A 20015-nucleotide genomic window follows, 5' to 3' on the forward strand; every position below is an offset into this window, starting at 1 on the left:
TTTTTTATTTCACATCTTGTAGTTGGAGCTCAATGAATAGCAACAGTGCAATGGTTTAAAAAGTTAATTTAATCCTATTGAATATATTGGCCATGAATATAAAAGTTTTGCTTTTATTCTTTTGTATGTATTTTTAAAATTATGAATAAAGTTTATTTTTGATATAAATAAAGAATAAACCAAAGAAGTTACATGTCTGGTGAAGAGCAGGACACCCCCTGGTCACATCCATGAGGTGCACATCTACATCAGCTGGAAGATCAGAAATGGATGCACTTTGGGCTGTTTTAAACACACTGATTTTTCAGTGTGAGGCACTGCGAACAATTGAAACTGCAGCATCGTTCAGGACTATGAAACTTTGTTCAGCAGCCGCAAACCACTCCCTGAGAGAATCCACAATTTAAGGCCAGCACTATGTTGCACACGGAGGACCTACATCAAATCCTGTCCAACCCATTGCTCTTTGAGTGCATGCAAAATTAAAAATGATCTCGTGCTGATATATTGGGAATCTTGTACATACGTGAAATTATATATACTGTATATAAAAAATATTATAATCTGTCCCCAAGAGCCCAAGGCATTGAAGCCAAAGTGCCCTGACTTTCCATGTTCCAGGCTTAACTGGACAGTTCCCAACACACTGCAGTGTGTCCACATTGGAAAACAGAGAAGGTGCTTCATTTGTCACAAACACCATCAACATATCACATTTGTTCAACTAAGGCTTAAAGTCTCAGGCTATTAGTGATAGCCTCACCGATAAAAGTATGTTCAAATGCAGAGAGAAACCAATTCCTAGCTAACTAGTCAGCTCTCCATTCTGGACGGCTGTATTGCCTGAATTAGGAAGGACCTTTTCAAAGGGAGCCACAACCTGAATATTCTGTTTTCACCATTCCCGCCTCATCACCCCATCCCAGACCCTACTGCTGGAATTATTCAATTTGTACTGTGACATATGCATATATTATATCACATACAGATGAACCTTACGTTATAACCATTTGGGTAAAGGAAATCCTCCTTTACAAAATTCACAAACCACTTCAGAAAATTTGCGAATAAAATTCACACTCGCAGAATTTATGAGAAAAGTAGTAAAGAAATAAACATAGCTTTCTTTTTAAACTCATTTTCTTGAAGATGACAGGGCTTTGCATTAGAGGGGTCAACTGTATTGCTAGTTTTATAAATAAAGTATAACTTCCGAAAAGAAAAAAACAACTATCTTAAAAAGAAGGATGTTCCATGTGATAGAAAAGATGAGGTGATTCAGATATTCTTCTACTGACAGCTTTTGGAACTTCTGCATTGCCTGTACACTGAGGGAGTGCAGATGACATTGAAAGCCAGCAAAATGCTCAGCAGAGCCAGTGACATCGAGATCCTGCCAATGTTAACAGCAGGACCTCATTATCCTTTCTGTTCCATTTCCCACCTGGCAGCCAGCCAAATCAACAGCCCAGCTCATGGTGTGGATGGATCTCCAGCTGTAGCAGGCTGTAACTGAGGACATCTGTAGATGATCCCCTGACAGAGGGAAAAGGCTGCTGTAGGAAAGAGGACAGTAGTTAATTGGTGGGGAGTCATCAATTTGCCTAGGACAGAGGAAGGGAAAGGACAAAGACTTTGTGCTTTATCTTGATCCATAATGATTATTGTGAAATGATTTTCTCTAAGCACCTCCTTCCCATTGTTTTCTCAAGACTTAAATTACCTGACTGACCTCCACACAATGGAATGGCTTGGGACCCTTTGCTCTGTTAAAGGTAGAACTGTTACTGCCGTTCCTCTCTATCTTAGAAAGGGGAATTGGGCACCTAATTCTTTTACAGTCATGCTTCTATGTATTTAATCCAGTTCCTGACTCCCCTCCTTGCAAGGATTTATTGTGTTTCTAAGAATACTTGATAATTTGATGAAAGGGTTACATACCAAACCACTTAGTGATCCTTTTCGATCAAAATACTGACTGACCTGATGTATACTCCCTCATTTCCTGCTTATATTTCTTTCATATCTAGGTAGAATTCTCCCATGCTTAATGTTACCTTAGAAGACCTATCATTTTTATCTCCTTAATATGTTATTTTCCATGAGCTAGACTGTTAAATAGTAATATTGACAAGAAAATGTCTAAATGTCTATAGTTATGTGAAACCAGCTGAAGAAATTTTTTTTGGAGGGGTCATAAATTGGGCAACAACAGACAGGTCAATCATTACCCATCAAGTACCCATTTGCCTTCTTGTGAAGGCTCATTCCATAATAGAAATGATTGTCATTTGAAAGTTGTTTGATCAAAACAGAATTCTAATAAGTTAGTCACGAGGAGCATATATTATTTCAGAAATGATAGATGATTGTAGAAGATATGAAATATTTTAGCTATAATGCTAAAGACCTTCTAATCACAATTGGAATTCCCATATGCTGAATCTTTATTTGCTCTTAACTAATAGTGTGGGCCTTTTCCTGGAGAATAAACATGTCATTCACGAAGACCAGCAACTGCATTTTGCATTTCTGCTGTAATTGTTTTTATTAGTGAGGGGAAAGACAACGGGCCAAAATTGAATATTTGAAAACAAATATTCACTCTTAAATTATCTGATAATTTGCAAGTTTATATCAAGATTGCACAATAATTTCATTCTTGTTATAACTGTTAATATCACATTTCCTCCAAATAAATGTTTTATCCCTCTATCTCACCATTGTCTTGATTCCCTTCCTCCACATTGCTTTGATCTTTTACATCTAACACTAGTCTCTTCCACAGTTCTACTTGAATCTTTCCAATAGGCTCTTGTATCTGCCTTAGCAATGAAATACATCAAAGCCAAATCTTACTTTTATGTATTATCTTCTCCAGTTGTTTTAACATAGTCAAGAACATCTTTAGTCAAATAAGTTCATATTGCCTAGTTTTTCATATCTCTATTCCTATCTTTTTAAAAAAATCTAAATTTTGGATCAGCCTTTTACTGATTCCAACTTTTGGATTCATATTTAATTTTCCTTATGTCTCCCAGATGCATTTGGAAGATTTATTTCCTGTGAAAGTGCATAATGCATCAATGTAGTGCTACTGACAGAATAAAAACATCACGAGCAGCTATAGCTTCTCCTTCAGCAAGTATCAATGTCATTTCAAATCATGACTCAACAATCATGTGCCCTTTGATCAACTGGATCTCTAACAATAGAAGTTTGGAAACATGCTGCTGAAAGGATTAATTGTGGGTAGGTGAAAGCATTGGGATAGAAGGGCAACAACAGATGCAAAATGCAAAAGGAAATGAATAATTTCTCTCTCTTAAAATCACAAGATGTGCACTTAATATCATGTGAAATGTGCTTAGTTAGAATGATGCAAGACCATAAGACATAGGAACAGAATTAGGCATTCGGCCATCTAGTCTGTTTTCCCCATCTCACTGTGGTGATTTATTATCCCTCTCAACCCCATTTATTCTACTTAGTAATACAGTGCAGAATAAGACGTTTCAGTTCTTTGAGTCACACCAGCCAGCAACCCCCGACAACCCTGATTTAACCCTAAACTAATCATGGGACAATTTACAATGACCAATTAACCTATGTGGTATGTCTTTGCACAGTAGGAGAAAACTAGAGCACCTGGAAAAAAACCCATACATTTGACCAGGAGGACATTAAGAGACTTCTTACAGAGAATGATGGGATTGAACTCCAAATTCCAATGCCTCAAGCTGTATTAACAACATACACTGTATACACTGGAGTTTAGAAAGATGAGAGGGGATCTGATTGAAACATATCAGATTATTAAGGGATTGGACATACTAGAGGCAGGAAACATGTCCCTGATGTTGGGGGAGTCCAGAACCAGAGGCCACTGTTTAAGAATAAGGGGTAGGCCATTTAGAACGGAGTTAAGGAAAAACTTTTCACCCAGAGAATTGTGGATCTGTGGAATGCTCTGCCTCAGAAGGCAGTGGAGGGGATGGAGTTTCAAGATGGCGTCGTAAACATCTGCCTTTTAGGCGCTCTTCATTTTTTCAACTATAATCACCCTTTAATCAAATCTTATCGAATTTAATCACATGGGTTGATACTTTCGATTAACTTTTTTTTCTTCCTAAAACAATATTTGATCTAATCTTGTCAAACTTAAAATGGCTACAAGCAAGAAATCGTCTAAGGATCCTTTATCCATCGACGCAATTTCTAGTCTTTTGGACGTTAAACTGGATGCTAAACTTGCGGGTCTGGAAGGCAGATTAGATGGTAAATTGGGAAGTAGACTGACAAGTTTGGAAAATAAGCTTACCAGGAAAATATCTGAACTTGAAGAAGTTGATAGATCGCTTGAAACTAAGCTTCAATCGCAGGCATCAGACATTCAGCGGCATGAAGATAAGATCGCGACTCTTGAAAAATCAATTTGTGAAAAAGTACGTACAATTGAAGCGCTGGAGAAGAAGGTAGAGTCGAATGCTAAAACTATGGATCAGTATAAGTTTAAAATTACTGATCTCGAAAATCGATCTCGCAGACAGAATTTGCGTATCATCGGGTTTCCCGAAAAAGTTGAGTCCAGTGATTTAACTGAATTTTTCTCTAAATTACTATGGGAAACTTTCAGTGCTGAAGGTTTGCAATCTAAACCTGTTATCGACCGCGCTCACAGAGTTGTGAAATTTTTGGCTCTGTCTGGTAAACCACGAGCGGTGATTGTTCGCCTTCATTATCCTCGGGAGAAAGAGCTTTTAATTCGATTAGCTCGTAAAAAAGGTATGATTTCTTACAACACCAACACATTTCGAATTGTTGAAGATTATTCATACGATGTAATGAGATCGAGAATCGCTTTTAAACCAGTGATGGCAGAGATTCACTCGATTGGACTTAAACAAGCTTTAATGTATCCAGTGAAGCTTAGAATTACGCTGAACGACAACAGTCAGCAATTTTTCAACACTCCGGAAGAAGCGAAGAAATTTGTTGAAGAATATAGATCTTCTAGTGCAACTTGAACTATGTGTCATGTTGAAGATTTTTCGGAGAGAGGATGCCATCTCATTTTAATTAACCTACGAAGCTGGGTTATAACTTCTTATCCTGATCTACGGGTCTGGTTCTTTTTTTTTACTATCATCATTGTTTTATAGATGCTCTTTTAACTTTTATAATATTTTTTTAATTCTTTTTTCTGTTTCAGATATACACAATTATATTTTGTAATAATGATTTATTTTTTTCAAGATGTCGTTTCTTCTTCCCATAAGACTTTGCTTTCTATAAGCATTTATTTGTTTGCCTGTACTTAGAAATGGGACAAACGTTTTGAATTTTTTAGTCTTTTTTTTATATATTGTAGTGTCTATTAAATCTTTTTTTAATCCTATTTTGATAACTTTTTTTATTAAACTTTTTTAACAGATTGCTGAATTTACAGTTATATTTTGTAAGATGGCTTTTTCAAAATGTCGTTTCTTCTTCCCATATGTCTTTGCTTCTGAAACGTCATCTTTCTTGTATTTGAATATGGATTTTTTTTTAAAGGTATATTACACTTTTAAATTTTAACGTTTATACTTTTTTTTAATAATGATTGTTTGTTTTATTATATTAGTTTTTTTCATTCTGATTGATATATCTTTTCTTTTTGCAACCCTATATTTAAATCTGGGTGTTATATAGTTTTTTAAAATCTTTTTATGGAGCTGCCATCTTGAAATGGGGGTAAGGTTAGTGTTAGATTATGCGCCTGCCACTTGGCTTTCCTTCGAAGGGTGGGGGGAGGGGGTAGGGATCTTTTTTCACGCTTTTGTGTTTTATTTTTTGCTTTTAGTTTAAGGGCCGACTTTAAATTATTAATATTGTTGAGGTGTCATGTTCTCCGGTTGCTCCTGAATCTATTTTCCTTCTTCCTGAATTATGGGTTATGTGTCTTTTTAACCTATTATGATATACACAACTAATATTGGCATGATGGATAAATCTATTAACTTCATCTCTTGGAATACTAATGGTTTAAATCATCCAATTAAACGTAAAAAAATATTTAAAGTATTCCATAGATTGAACGCTAATATTATTTTTGCACGGGAGACCCATATTAGGAGGGAGGATAATCAACATTTTTTTAGGTTCTGGAAGGGTCAACAATTTCACTCGAATTGTACCGCCAAAATTAGGGGTGTGTCTATTTTTATAGACCCCTCAATTTTGTTTACACATCATGAAATTATTTCTGATCCACAGGGCAGATTTTTGTTGATAACTGGTTCACTTTTTAATCGAAAAGTGGTTCTAGTTAATATTTATGCTCCAAACTTCGACTGCCCTGAATTTTTTAAACGTTTATTTACTTCCCTTCCTAATCTAAATGAATATATGTTGATAATGGCTGGAGATTTTAATTGTTGTTTGAATCCTTCGATGGATAGATCTAAACCTATCTGAACTCTTCCAAATAGATCAGCCTTACTTATTAATTCTTTTATGGTTGATTTGGGAATTACAGAAATATGGCGGTTTTTGAACCCTAAAGATAAAGAATTTTCATTTTTTTCACATGTATATCATAGTTATTCTAGAATTGATTATTTCCTTATTGATCATCGGTTATTAACAGATGTTATTGATTGTAAATATGATTCTATTACTATTTCGGATCATGCACCTTTGAAGTTATCTATTAAGATTTTGGACTTTTCCAATAATGTTAGATCTTGGAGACATAACGCTACTCTGCTTCAAGACCCAGAATTTGTCACCTACATAAAACAGCAAATTGACTTGTTTTTCCCAACAAACTATACTGAAGAAATTGACAGAGGAATACTTTGGGAATCTTTCAAGGCTTTTATCCGTGGACAAATTATCTCGTATTCCGCTGGTAAAAGGAAACAAAGATATTTAGATATTGCTTTATTAGTGGATAAAATTAAGGAAATTGATAAGATTTATTCCGTGACTCCTACCAGAGAACTTTATAAGAAGAGAGTTGAGCTTCAAATGGAACATAGCTTATTATTATCTTCTTCAATTGAAAATCAATTAATTAGGACCAGGGCTCAATTCTATATTCACAGTGATCAAACTGGTAAACTGTTAGCTAATCAATTAAAAGTTATTTCGACTAAGCGACAAATTATTAAAATTTGTAAACAAGACGGTAATTTAACTACTGATCATAAAGAAATCAATAACACTTTTCAAGATTTTTATAAATCTTTATATCAATCAGAATTTGATGGTGACCTGTCCATGATGGATAATTTTTTTAACAATTTGAATATTCCTAAACTGATAGGTGAAGATCGTAGCTTGTTTGATGCTCCTATCTCTATGGCCGAAATAGGTGAGGCTATCTCATCAATGATTTCAGGGAAAGCTCCTGGCCCTGGTGGTTATATTGTAGAATTTTTCAAAACTTTTTCTTCTTTGCTTTCCCCTTGGTTATGTGTAATCTTTAATGATGCGTTTGCTAAGAAGAGATTACCTCAATCTTTTTATGAAGCTACTATCTCTCTAATTCTTAAAAAAGATAAAGATCCTACTTTATGTACATCTTATTGCCCTATATCATTATTAAATGTAGATTCTAAGATTCTTAAAAAAATTTTAGCCATTAGATTAGAAAAGGTACTATCACAGATTATTTCAGAAGATCAAACTGGTTTCATTAAGAATCGGTATTCTTTTTTTAATGTTAGAAAATTGATTAATATAATTTATACTTCATCACCCACAGTCCCAGAATGTGTTATCTCATTAGATGCTGAAAAAGCCTTTGATAGAGTTGAATGGACATACTTATTTAATGCATTGAGAAATTTTAATTTTAGTCCTAATTTTATATCATGGATTAAATTAATATATTATCAACCTGTTGCTTGTTCTTACAAATAATTATAGATCCCCTTTTTTTCAATTATCTCGTGGTATGAGACAAGGTTGTCCTTTAAGTCCTTTATTATTTAATATTGCATTAGAACCTTTAGCCATTGCTATTCGTGAATCTCCTAATATTTTTGGTATTACCCGTAATGAGAAGTTATACAAATTATCACTTTATGCTGCTGATGACTTGCTGTTATATATTTCTGATCCTGATAGGTCTATTCCCGCTATTTTATCCTTGTTGGCTCAATTTGGTAGTTTTTCTGGTTATAAATTAAACTTAGATAAGAGTGAATTATTCCCCTTAAATGCGCAAACTTTATTGAATGACAGGATTCCATTTAAAGTTGTTACTGATAATTTTATCTATTTAGGTATAAAAATTACCAAGAAATATAAAGATTTATTTAGACTGAATTTTTTACCTATGCTTCATCAAATTCAACACCTTACTACAAGATGGTCTCCCTTATTCCTATCATTAGTTGGTCGGATTAATGCTATTAAAATGATGATTTTACCGAAATTTTTATATTTATTTCAAGCCTTACCAATTTTTATTCCTAAATCTTTTTTTGACAACATTGATTCAAAAATTTCCTCATTTGTGTGGCAAAATAAAAACCCTAGGTTAAGTAAAAGGCAATTACAAAAATCTAAAAAAGATGGTGGTTTAGCTTTACCTAACTTTAGATTTTACTATTGGGCGAATAATATTCGTAACCTAACGTATTGAAAATTAGATTTGGACTCATCATTCTGTCCACAGTGGGTAAATTTGGAATGCAATGAGGTAAAGGGATATTCTCTATTCTCTGTTCTTGGTTCTTTTCTTCCTGCTGATTTAGTTAAATTCAATAAACAGGTATCTAATCCTGTTATCAAACATACATTACGAATTTGGTTTCAATTTCGTAAATTTTTTACTCTGAAAAACTTTGTTCTTGATAGCCCTATTTTATTTAATTTTTTTTTCAAACCTTCCTTGACAGATCAAGCTTTTAGCATATGGAAAAGGAAAGGTATAAAATGTTTTCGTGATCTTTTTGTTGAAGGTACTTTGATGTCTTTTGACCAACTTTCCAATAAATTTAAATTACCTAAATCTAATTTTTTCAGATATTTACAAATCAGAAATTTTTTACATAAAGTTTTACCATCTTTTCCCAATTCAACTTCAACGTATTTCTCAGATTTGATTTTTACCTTAAATCCTTGTCAGAAGGGATTAGTAGCTTTTATTTATAATATGATTATGAAGATACAACCAGAGATATCTGATAAAATTAAACAACAATGGGAAAAAGAACTTCGATACAATATATCAACATATAAATGGGAAAAAATTTTACAAATGGTTAATTCTTCTTCTATATGTGCTAAACATGCTTTAATACAATTTAAAATTGTACATAGAGCTTATATGTCTAAAGATAAACTTGCTCGATTTTATTCTCATATTAACCCTCAATGTGACAGATGTCATTCAGAAGTGGCTTCATTGACCCACATGTTTTGGTCATGTCCCACTTTACATAACTATTGGAAGGACCTATTTGTTACCATTTCCTCAATTTGGAACATCGATTTACAACCTCATTTTATTACTGCAATCTTTGGTATACCAAATGAGGATGGTAATCAGTTTTCTCCTTCAATCAGATGAATGATTGCTTTTGTAACATTAATGGCCAGAAGGTCTATATTACAAAATTGGAAAGAAGTAAATCCTCCTACCACGTCTCAGTGGTTTTTTCAAACTATTTCTTATCTGAGTTTGGAAAAAATTAGAAGCACTATTTTTGACTCATCAATTAAATTTGAAGAAACTTGGGGACCGTTCATTCGACATTTTCATATGAATTAATTTGGCCTTTTCCAGACCTTCTCTCTGCTTATTCTTGTTCAGGTATGGAGTTCCGGAGTTCTTTGACACTATCATATACTTATAAACTGTTATTATTGCCCATGTTAGTTTAGTTTAGTGTTTTTTTTCCATATATATTCTCTTTTATATATTTTCAAATTTTTTTTTCTTTTTCTTTTGACGATTATTTTTGTTTTTTTTCATATATAATTATATAGACTCGATTGAGTAATGTACTTTTTTTTGTTGATGTTCAATAGGATATTATTATCTTATTATTAATGTAATTTCAAGTCTATTGTATTCATAACCTATTCATATTATGTTATGTTTTTTTTATATTTATATGAAACTCAATAAAAAGATTGAAAAAGAAAGAAAAAGAAGGCAGTGGAGGCAGGTTCTCTGGATGTTTTCAAGAAAGTGTTAGATAGAGCTTTTAAAGATAGAGGAGTCAAGGGATATGAGGAGGCAGGAACGGGATACTGATTGTGGATAATCAGTCATGATCACAGTGAATGGCGGTGCTGGCTCGAAGGGCTGAATGGTCTACTCCTGCACCTATTGTCTACTAACCACTAAGCATTCTCCTGCCTTCTCCCCATAACCTTTGAGGCTCTCACTAATCAAGAAACTATAAACCTCCGCATTAAATATATCCACTGATTGGCCTTCATAGCTGTCTGCGGTAATGAATTCCGAACTCACCGCCCTGTTTAAAGAAATTCCTCTTCTCTGTCCTCTAAAGGGACATGCTTGTATTCTGAGGCTGTGGCACTTTGCCCTAGAGTTCCCCAATATTGGAAACATCCTTTCCAAATCTACTCTATCTGGGGTTTTCAATATTCAATAGGTTTCAATTAGATTCCCCACCCCCACCCCCATTCTGCTAAACCCTGGTGAGTACAGGCCAGGAGCCATCAAACTCTCCTCATACATTAAACTTTTCATTCCTGGGATCAATCTCATGAACTTTCTCTGGGTGCTCTCCAATGCCAGCACATTCTTTCTTAGATAATGGGCTCAAAAGTGTTCATAGTACTCCAAGTGTGGTCAGACCAATGCATTATGATGCCTTAGCATTACATCCTTCCTTTTATATTCAAGTTCTCTTGAAATGAATGCTAACATTGCACTTGTTTTCCCCTTCCTTACCAATGAATTAACCTGTAAGCTAAGCTTTAGTAAATCTTGCAAGAGACCTCCCAAGTCCCTTTGCACCTCTGATTTCTGAATTTGCCCCCCATTTAGAAAATAGTCTACACATTTAATCCTTCTGCAAAATTACATGACCATACACTTCCCAACACTATATTCCATCTGCTTTTCCTTAAATCCTTCTGCAGATCACCTGCTTCCTCAACACTACCGACCCTTTCACCTACCTTTGTATTGTCTGCAGTCTTGGCCACAAAGCATTCAATCAATTCAGTCATTCAAATAATTGACATATAATGTGAAAAGAAGTGATCACTATACCAACCCCTGCAGAATATCACTCTTTGCCTCCTGCCAGTCAGCCTATCTTCTATCCATGCTAATATCTTTCTAGTCATACCATGGGCTCTTATCTGTTTAGCAGCCTCATGTGTGGCATCTTGTCAAAGGTTTCTGAAAATCCAAGTAAACAATACCCATTGACTCTCCTTTACCTATCCAACTTGTTATTTCTTCAAAGAAATACAACTGATTTGTGAGGCAAGATTTCCCCTTAAGGAAACGATGTAGACTTTAGTGCATTCTATCATGTGGCTCCAATTTCCCTGAAACCTCAACATATTACAACTTATGATGGTTACCAAATTAAGGCATGATGTGCCTTTGAGCATCTTCACTTTGTCTGCTATAAAAGACAAGATCTCTCAGTGGCTACCTATTTCAATTCACATCTCATTCGTACTCTGACACGCCTGTCTGTGGCCTCTTCTAATGCCACCATGAGGACAAACTTAGTTTGGAGGAGCAACACCACATATTAATCTGGGTAGCCTGCAAATTGATAGCATGAATACCAACTTCACTAACTAACTCCCAGTAATCATTCCCCTTTCCTTATTCTCTCTTCCATTCTCCATCACGGTTACCATTACCCTCTCTTCCTTTCTCTTGTCCTCATCTGCCTGTCACCACCATCTCCTCCTTCTACGATCCACTGTCCTCTCCTATTAGATTCTTTCTTCAGTTCTTTACTTCTTCTACCTAAGACCTCCCATCTTCTTACTTCATCCCCACTCCCCTACCCATCTACCTCATTCATATGGTCTCACCTATCACCAGCCAGCTTCTCCACTGCCCGCCCACCTTCTTATTCTGGCTTCTCTCCTCTTCCTTTCCAGTCGTGATGAAGGACCTTGGCCTGAAATGTCAACTCTTTATTCCTCTCCATAGATGCTGCCTTGTTTGCTGAGCTCCTCCAGCATTTTATGTGTGTTGCTCCAGATTTCCAGCATCTGCAGAACCTTTTTGTATTTATAATTGCATGTTCAATTGCATGTGATGTCTACTAAATTTAAATTCTTGTACTTACAGATGGCACTGATTCTTCAAATAAGGTAGTCAAATAACAATGAAAAGGCTATTTGTTACAGGAATTCTTTCAGTTTTGCATCTGATTTGTTTTAGTTTCAAGTATCACATAACCAAATTCTTGCAAATGGACAACAAAGGATATAATTTTACCTATAAAAAGTAAGCATGACATTCAGACTTCTGATACATAATTACATCTGGTAATCTGATCAACTGAATCTAAAAGGAAATCTTCCGTGTCTCTCCATTCAATTGAACATCATCCACATTTCCTCAATTCAGTGAATGTTTTCATGAACTATTCCCTCTCAACAGCATTAGCAACTCAAAAATACCAACATCATACATATTGTACTCTCACACCACTGTAGCCTCATGTATACTGTAACACCATGTAAATAAATATTATTGCTGGGAAGTTCCTCAGATGGGCCTCCTGACCGACAACTGTAAATATAGTCAGGGATTATTGGAGATAAATTACTCTGGTGCCTCTCTGAACCTCCACTAATCTTTAGCTAAATCCAGATTCATAGCACATTGTTCTAATAAAGTAATTTTGGATAAAATGTCTTCCAGTTTTAAAACATAACTCAAATTTTCCTGGGATGTGGAAATTCATCCTAATACAAACACAAAGAAAGAAAGAAAGAAAGAATGCAGATGCTGGAATCTGGAGGAAAGAGTGAGCTACTGGAAAAAATTCAGCAGATAATGCAAAGAAATGGACTATTGATGTTTTGGGTTGGGATCCTTCACATTGAGTTCCTCTATCAGCTTTTTCATTGCAATTTAAGCCCATTTTGGTTTGTCGAAATATCTGCCCACCCCAAACAATAAATCCTATTTTTCACATGGTAAAGTGTTAAAATTAAGGGTAGATCGACTTACTGTCAAACTTTTCAGGAACTACACAGGTGTCATCATAAAAGTGTCTAGGACCTTTTTCATACATGCAACCTGTGGATATAAGGAAAGAGACAATTAACAAAAGCTCACATTAGGATTAGTTTCCTTTCTGAGCAATATCCCTTTGATTCACTATTTGAAACAAGGCAGGTTAATTCTCCTGGGCAGCCCTCTTGTTATCCCAGCCTCTTATGAGAATTATGCATCATTTGAAATTAGAAATCCATTTTTAAAGGCATTATGCCATTAGTTTTGCTGACACAGATGACAGTCGGCTAAATAACTGCAAAGGGAACTCAATTTACAGGGATTGGGTGCAATGTGTAAGCTGGAGAGTGCATTCTTTTATGTATCTCCTCTTTCCATGAAGGCAAGCATGATGGCATACTCCACATTAAAAGCATTTTATTATCAAGCACTCTCTGACAAGAGTAGAAATCATTAAATGCACAAGTTGATGGAATATTCCCTTGCAAGTCCTTCACAGATTACAACCATGGCAGTCCAGTATTGTGTTTCTGAAGACATATAATAGAACCAATTCTCCATGACTTCCCCCACTCCACTTCAAATGCACGCCCAGCAAAACCCAACTCAACAAGTTAGTGAGTGAATAAAACACTTGTGTAAAATGGCAATAACTTTCTATGATACTGAAAGTAGAATGTTACAAAACAATGAAAGAGACCAAACTCCTGCCATTACACTAACCCTCATCAAAAGGGCTGATCAGTACTCTGTTAAAGTAAACTGAAAATTGTTCTGTGCTATGTAGGAACATCAAGACTTCCTCTAAGTAAACAGGACATTTTAGAAAATGTTGAGATGGCAAAATATTTATTTTATTGCAATGTTTACATTCCTGAAGTACTTGCATGGCCCACATTTAAAATATACATTTACCAGACATGCACAGAAAGAACAATTTTTTTTAAAAGAACAATCATTTAAGAACTAAAAATACACTATTATTTCCTTCCAGATGAAATATTGAGTTTCAGGGACAATGTTTTGACTTTAACTTTCCCGTTGACAACAGATTTCTTGACTCCATTGCAATCAAAGAAATAAACAATCCTGAAGGAGGCAATTTAAAGTTACAAAGTATTGTAAACTCACTTTAAGGATGCAAGTGATTAGGAATGCTTCATTTGAGTGGAAGACTATAATTGTTGACTTCCGGGATAAATAATAATTCCATTATTTGTTGCAAATTTTATCATGACAAATATGCAAATTTTGAAAAAAGGTCAACTTACTGTTAATGACACTAAAGTGACCATCACTACTTAAAGTATAGTGTTAGACAGAGGAAAATACACAAGCACAGGAATAGACTATGAGGCCCATCAAGCCTGTCCTGTCATTAAGTGGGATCATGATTGATCTGCCTCAGACCTCTTCTGTGTCACCTCCGTGTGATCCTCAATTCCAAATTCCTTCAAAAGGTTAGCCATCTCCTCTTAAGATCCACTCTCCAAAACTTCAAAGATTTATCCATCTCTGAGAGAAGAAATTCCTATGCACCTCAGTTTGAGGCAACCACTTCCTGTCTTGCAATTCTGCCCCTTGTTTAAGACTCTCCCATTATTGGAAATATCATAATATATATCTTGTCATGCCCCCTTGGGAACTTTTCTATATTAATAAGAATATGCCTCCTTTTCAGAACCCTAAAAAATATAGATCTAACATTGTTAGCCAATGGTCATTATCATTCCTCATCTCAATTACTAGCCAACTGAATTTCTTCTGGATTACCTCCATCATGAGTAAGACCTTTCTTAAATAAGGAGAGCAAAGCTGTGCACAATGCTCAGATCACCAACACCTTGTATAGGGTAAATACCTATATAAACTCCAAGTTTATACAAGACAAATATTTCACAGTAATGTTATAAATAAAAGGGAGCATGAATTTTTAACTTAGCCCTAATATCAAATGCGGCTCAAAGAATTTAAAACCACAACTCTCCTTTTAGGTTGGGGCTATGTTCCACAGTCACTGTTCTTTGAGGGAGCATGAGGTGACTGGATACTTTCCTGGTTGGAGTCCTGAAATGGGTGGTCACAGCCCTGAGTGGAAGCCTGAGGTGAGCAGTTCCTGTCCGCAGTGGATCTTTGGTTTGGACAGTCAACGATTGATAAATCTGCTGTTTTACAACAAGCATCAACGAATCATGCAGTAATCTGCATATGCAAAATTATTGATGGTACAAAGGACATCTGTAAGTATTGAGTATGAATACTTAAAAAGAGCACTTAGATAGGTTTATTGGAATTAAACATGTGTTTCTGAGAATGGATGTTTTACAACGTTGCGGGCATTTTAATAAAGTAGTCGCCTAAGTAGTGACATTCTTCCTCTCCGTGCCTTGTGGCACATTGGGTGGCAAAGCCGTTTCCTTAGCCATCTTTGTCTGTGTTTTACGAGGCCAAGTTACTAGTTCGACGCTCAACCCAGCACAGATGGAAAGTGTGCAAGGAGCCAACGGGATTCAAATCCAGGACCACTCACCTCGAAGTTCACTGCGGATGCCACTGCACCACTGGCTGGCAAATAGTGCCTTAAGCCCACCATAACTTGCAAACAATCATATCTGTAACAACCCACTAACAGATCAGTCTTAAGTCTACTTGATAGTAATCCAGAGTTGTTCCATTAATTGATTTTGCCCTCACACAGGAAGGCGATCACCCCGAGATCAACAAACTTTCAGGGATGAAAATGTGACAAAAAATCTCAAAGCCAAAATGAAAAGGCAAGAAAGCCAGGAAAGTAATGAGCAGGCTTAATTAAAGAAGACCTTCATAATTTAAAAACATCTTAATTAAAGACAATTGAATTTTCTTCACCAAATCATAGCAATGAGTAATGTTCTAACCATACACTAGTATAAAGAATAAAACATCACTGCACATGCATAGCTGTAAACACAGAAATCCAAAAGCAGCTATCAGTGTTTTGCCTCAGTTACTATCATCTAATAGCACTTATATCCACTATACTAAATTGTTTTGAAAGGTTGGTGATGAAAAATATCAACTCCTGCCTGAGAAGTGATTCCGCTCCAACTTGCCTACCATCACTATAGGTCAACAACAGGTGCCATTTCATCGACTTTTCAGTCAACACTGGAACATCTGGAAGTGAAGATGATTACTTCAGGATGCTCTTTAATGACTACAGCTCACCATTCAATACTATCATCCTCTCAAAATTAATCAATAAGCTTCAAGACCTTGGCCTCAATGCTTCCTTGTGCAATTGGATCCTCAATGTCCTCAGTTGCAGAACCCAGTCAGATTGACAAAAACATCTACTCCACAATCTCCATCAGCACAGGTACACCACAAGGTTGTGTGCTTAGCCTACTCTCCACTAGCTCTATACTTAAAACTAAGGCTAAGTACAGCTCCAGTATTTACAGCTCCAATATTTAAGTTTGCAAACAATCCTACTGTGGTTGGCTGAATCAAAGGTGGTGACGGATTAGCACATAGGAGGGAGAATGAAAATCTAGCCACATCAATAAAAACCTCTCACTCAATGTCAGCAATACCAAGGAGCTGGTTATTCGGGTGGGAGAAACCGGAGGTCCATGAGCCAGACCTCATTGGAGGATCAGAGGTGGAGAGGGTCAGCTACTTTAATTTTCTCAGTATTATCATTTCAGAGGATCTGCTAATAGTGCTTAAGAACAATTATGAAGGAAGCATAACAGCGCCTCTACTTCCTCAAAAGTTTATGAAGACCCGGCGGCATGACATCTAAAACTCCGACATACTTCAAACTTATAGATGTGTGCTATAGAGTACATTGACTGGTTGCATCATGGCCAGGTATTGAAACACCAATGCCCTTTGACAGGAAATTATACAAAGATAGTGGACACAGCCTAGTCCATCACAAGTAAAGCCCTCCTCACCATTGAGCGTATCTGCACAGAGTGCTGTAATAGGAAGGCAGCCTCCATCATCCAGTGCCTGCACCATCCAGGTCATGCTCTTTCTTCACTGCTGCCATCAGGAAGGTGGTACAGGAGTCTCAGGACTCCCACCACCAGGTTTGGAAAACAGTTATTGCCCCTCTTTTGAACCAGAGTGGAAAACTTCACTCATCCCATCACTGAAATGCTCCCACAACCTATGGACTCACTTTCAAGGATTCTTCATTTCATATTATTGGGATTTATTGTTTATTTATTGTTATTATTATTAATATTACTATTTTACTTTTGCTTTTGCATTTGTATAGTTTGTTGTCTTTTACATATTGCATATTGGTTGTCAGTCCGTTGTGTTAGGTACGGTCTTTCATTGATTAAATTGTGTTTCTTGGACTTACTGTGTATATTTGCAAGAAAATGTATCTCAGAGTTGGATATGGTGACGTGTATATACTTTGATAATAAATTTACTTAGAACTTTTCTGAACTTCCACAGGATGCACTTTTTATCTTCTTTGGCTTAGTGAATAGAAATCAATTAACTGAAGAGAACTTCTATTATGTACAAATTATTTTTACTGCAGTACCCTCAAAAACCTCCATGTTTTCTTGAAATATTTATGAAGGTCTAACCTTGTATGATTGTTTAACAATCTCCTTTGGGTAAGTAAAACTGACTTTCTTGCTGAGAAACCTCACGGCCAGTCATGGTGGTAAAAGGTTACTGCTGGAGTCTCGAAGCAGTGCTTGTTCCCTTTGTGATATCCACTGGTAACCACACAGTGCATTATCTGAGCAGTATGAAGCTTGCAATTTAAACTAGCATTTCTTACTTGCAGGAGGCTGCCTCCTACAAAATAAGTCTTAGCTTTTTTATTCTTATCTAATTGCAAACTTGGAAAAAGCAGGAAAGCCTTCCATTTTCTAAATAATCTCTCTTCTACCTTTTAATTATACAGTAACGATGTGGACAAACATCTTGTCCATCATAAACACACTCTTCAGGCAAGCTGACAAATACACAACAGCTTGGATGAACCTCAGGTCTAAACTTGGTCAACTTTATCAATAATCTCAGGTGGGACATTTGAGATTTCAAGATCACTAGCATTACGCATGGTGCAGAGTGCCGGACTGATCATCAACTGGTCAGATCTGTCCTCACACTACTCATTGCTCCATTGTATCGAATGAGGCCAAAAGTCATTATGCAGTCTTTTAGCATCAGAAAGCAAGCAAACTGGACATTGTCAGCAACTTGCAACCAGCTTCAATGACAAGCTGACATCCCATGGACCCTTCACTGAAAGCACAATACAAAAGTGGGACTTGTTTAAAATTGTGGTGCTGGAATCAACTTCATAACCCCTGACATCTGGAATCTTCACATAATGCTAGTGTCTTCCACAGTGAAGAATATTGCAAAATACTTATTCAGCTTGTCCGTAACATTGATGATTTGGAAGAAGGGACTGAGTATAGCATAGCAACATTTGCTGATTTCACTAAACTGAGTGGAAAAGCAAATTGCACAGAGGATGTAGAGAATCTGCAGAGGGCTATAGATAGGTTGAGTGGGCCAACGTCTGTCAGATGGAATACAATGTTGGTAAATGCGAGATCATCCACTTTGGAAAGAATAATAGAAGAGCAGATTATTATTTAAATGGTGAAAGGTTGCAGCATGCTGTTGTGCAGAGGGACTTGGGAGTGCTTGTTCATGAATCGCAAAAAGTTGGCTTGCAGGTACAACAGGTTATTAAGAAGGCAAATGGAATGTTGACCTTCATTGCTAGAGATTGAATTCAAGAGCAGGGAGGTCATGCTGCAACTATACAGGGTACTGGTGAGGCCGCACCTGGAGGACTGTGTGCAGTTCTGGTCTCCATACTTGAGGAAGGGTATACTGGCTTTGGTGGCCCTCAGGACTATTGTAACATTGTCCTTTTGACATGCATGTTCTATCTCCTGTTGTAGTTTGTAGACCACTTCCTTACTATTATTTGAAGGTCTATATACAAATCCCATCAAGGTCCTTTCACCCTTGCAGTTCCTTAGTTCTATCCATAATGATTCAACATCTTCCAACGCTATGTCACCTCTTTCTAATGATTTGATTTGATTTTTTACCAGCAGAGCAATGCCACCCCCTTTGCCTTCCTGCCTTTCCTTTTAATACAATGTGTATCTTTGGATATCTTTGGACGTTAAGCTCCCAGCTATAATCTTCATTCAGCCATGATTCCCTGATGCCTATAACATCACAGCTGCCAATCTGCAACTGTGCTGCAAGTTCATCTACCTCATTCCCTATATTGTGCACATTCAAATATAACACCTCCAGTCCTGAATTCACCCTTTCCAATTTTGTTTGCCTTTTGCATTGCAACTCATCCTGTCGACTACATTTTCCCCTATCAACTACCTCTCCTCACTACACATTGCCTGTTTTTAAACCAGCTACCTCATCTTCAACACTATCATCTCTCTTTACTACGATACTTCTTGCATTAAAATATAGGTAGCTCAGGACACTCGTAACACCATGCTCAACCTTTTGATTCTTAATTTCGTCTGAAGTCTTACCAACATCTCCCTCCACAATCTCTCCAATACTGTTCCGGCACTCGGGTTCCCATCCCCCTGCAACTCGAGTTTAAACTCCAACATGCAGCATTAACAGACCTTCCCGCTAGGATATTGATTCCCCTCCAGTTCAGGTGCAAAATGTCTCTTCTGTACAGGTCCCACCATCCCTGGAAGAGTGCCCAATGAACCAAAACGTTAATGCTTTCCTTTCTAGACCAACTCCTTAGCCATGTATTAAACTGTGTAACCTTTCTAGTTCTGGCCTCAAG

General features: G+C 36.4%; 1 protein-coding gene across 2 annotated transcripts in view; it reads right to left on the bottom strand.

Moving 5' to 3' along the window:
* Positions 1–20015, bottom strand: part of etv1 (ETS variant transcription factor 1) — a 144665-nt gene that overhangs the window by 22865 nt on the left and 101785 nt on the right. For both annotated transcript variants that reach the window (XM_059972630.1, XM_059972629.1), the window contains one exon: positions 13190–13258. In XM_059972630.1, the coding sequence (XP_059828613.1) occupies positions 13190–13258 (69 nt within the window). The remainder of the gene's footprint in view (positions 1–13189; positions 13259–20015) is intronic.

This window comes from Hypanus sabinus, chromosome 6, assembly GCF_030144855.1.
Source record: "Hypanus sabinus isolate sHypSab1 chromosome 6, sHypSab1.hap1, whole genome shotgun sequence".
Taxonomy (NCBI): domain Eukaryota; kingdom Metazoa; phylum Chordata; class Chondrichthyes; order Myliobatiformes; family Dasyatidae; genus Hypanus; species Hypanus sabinus.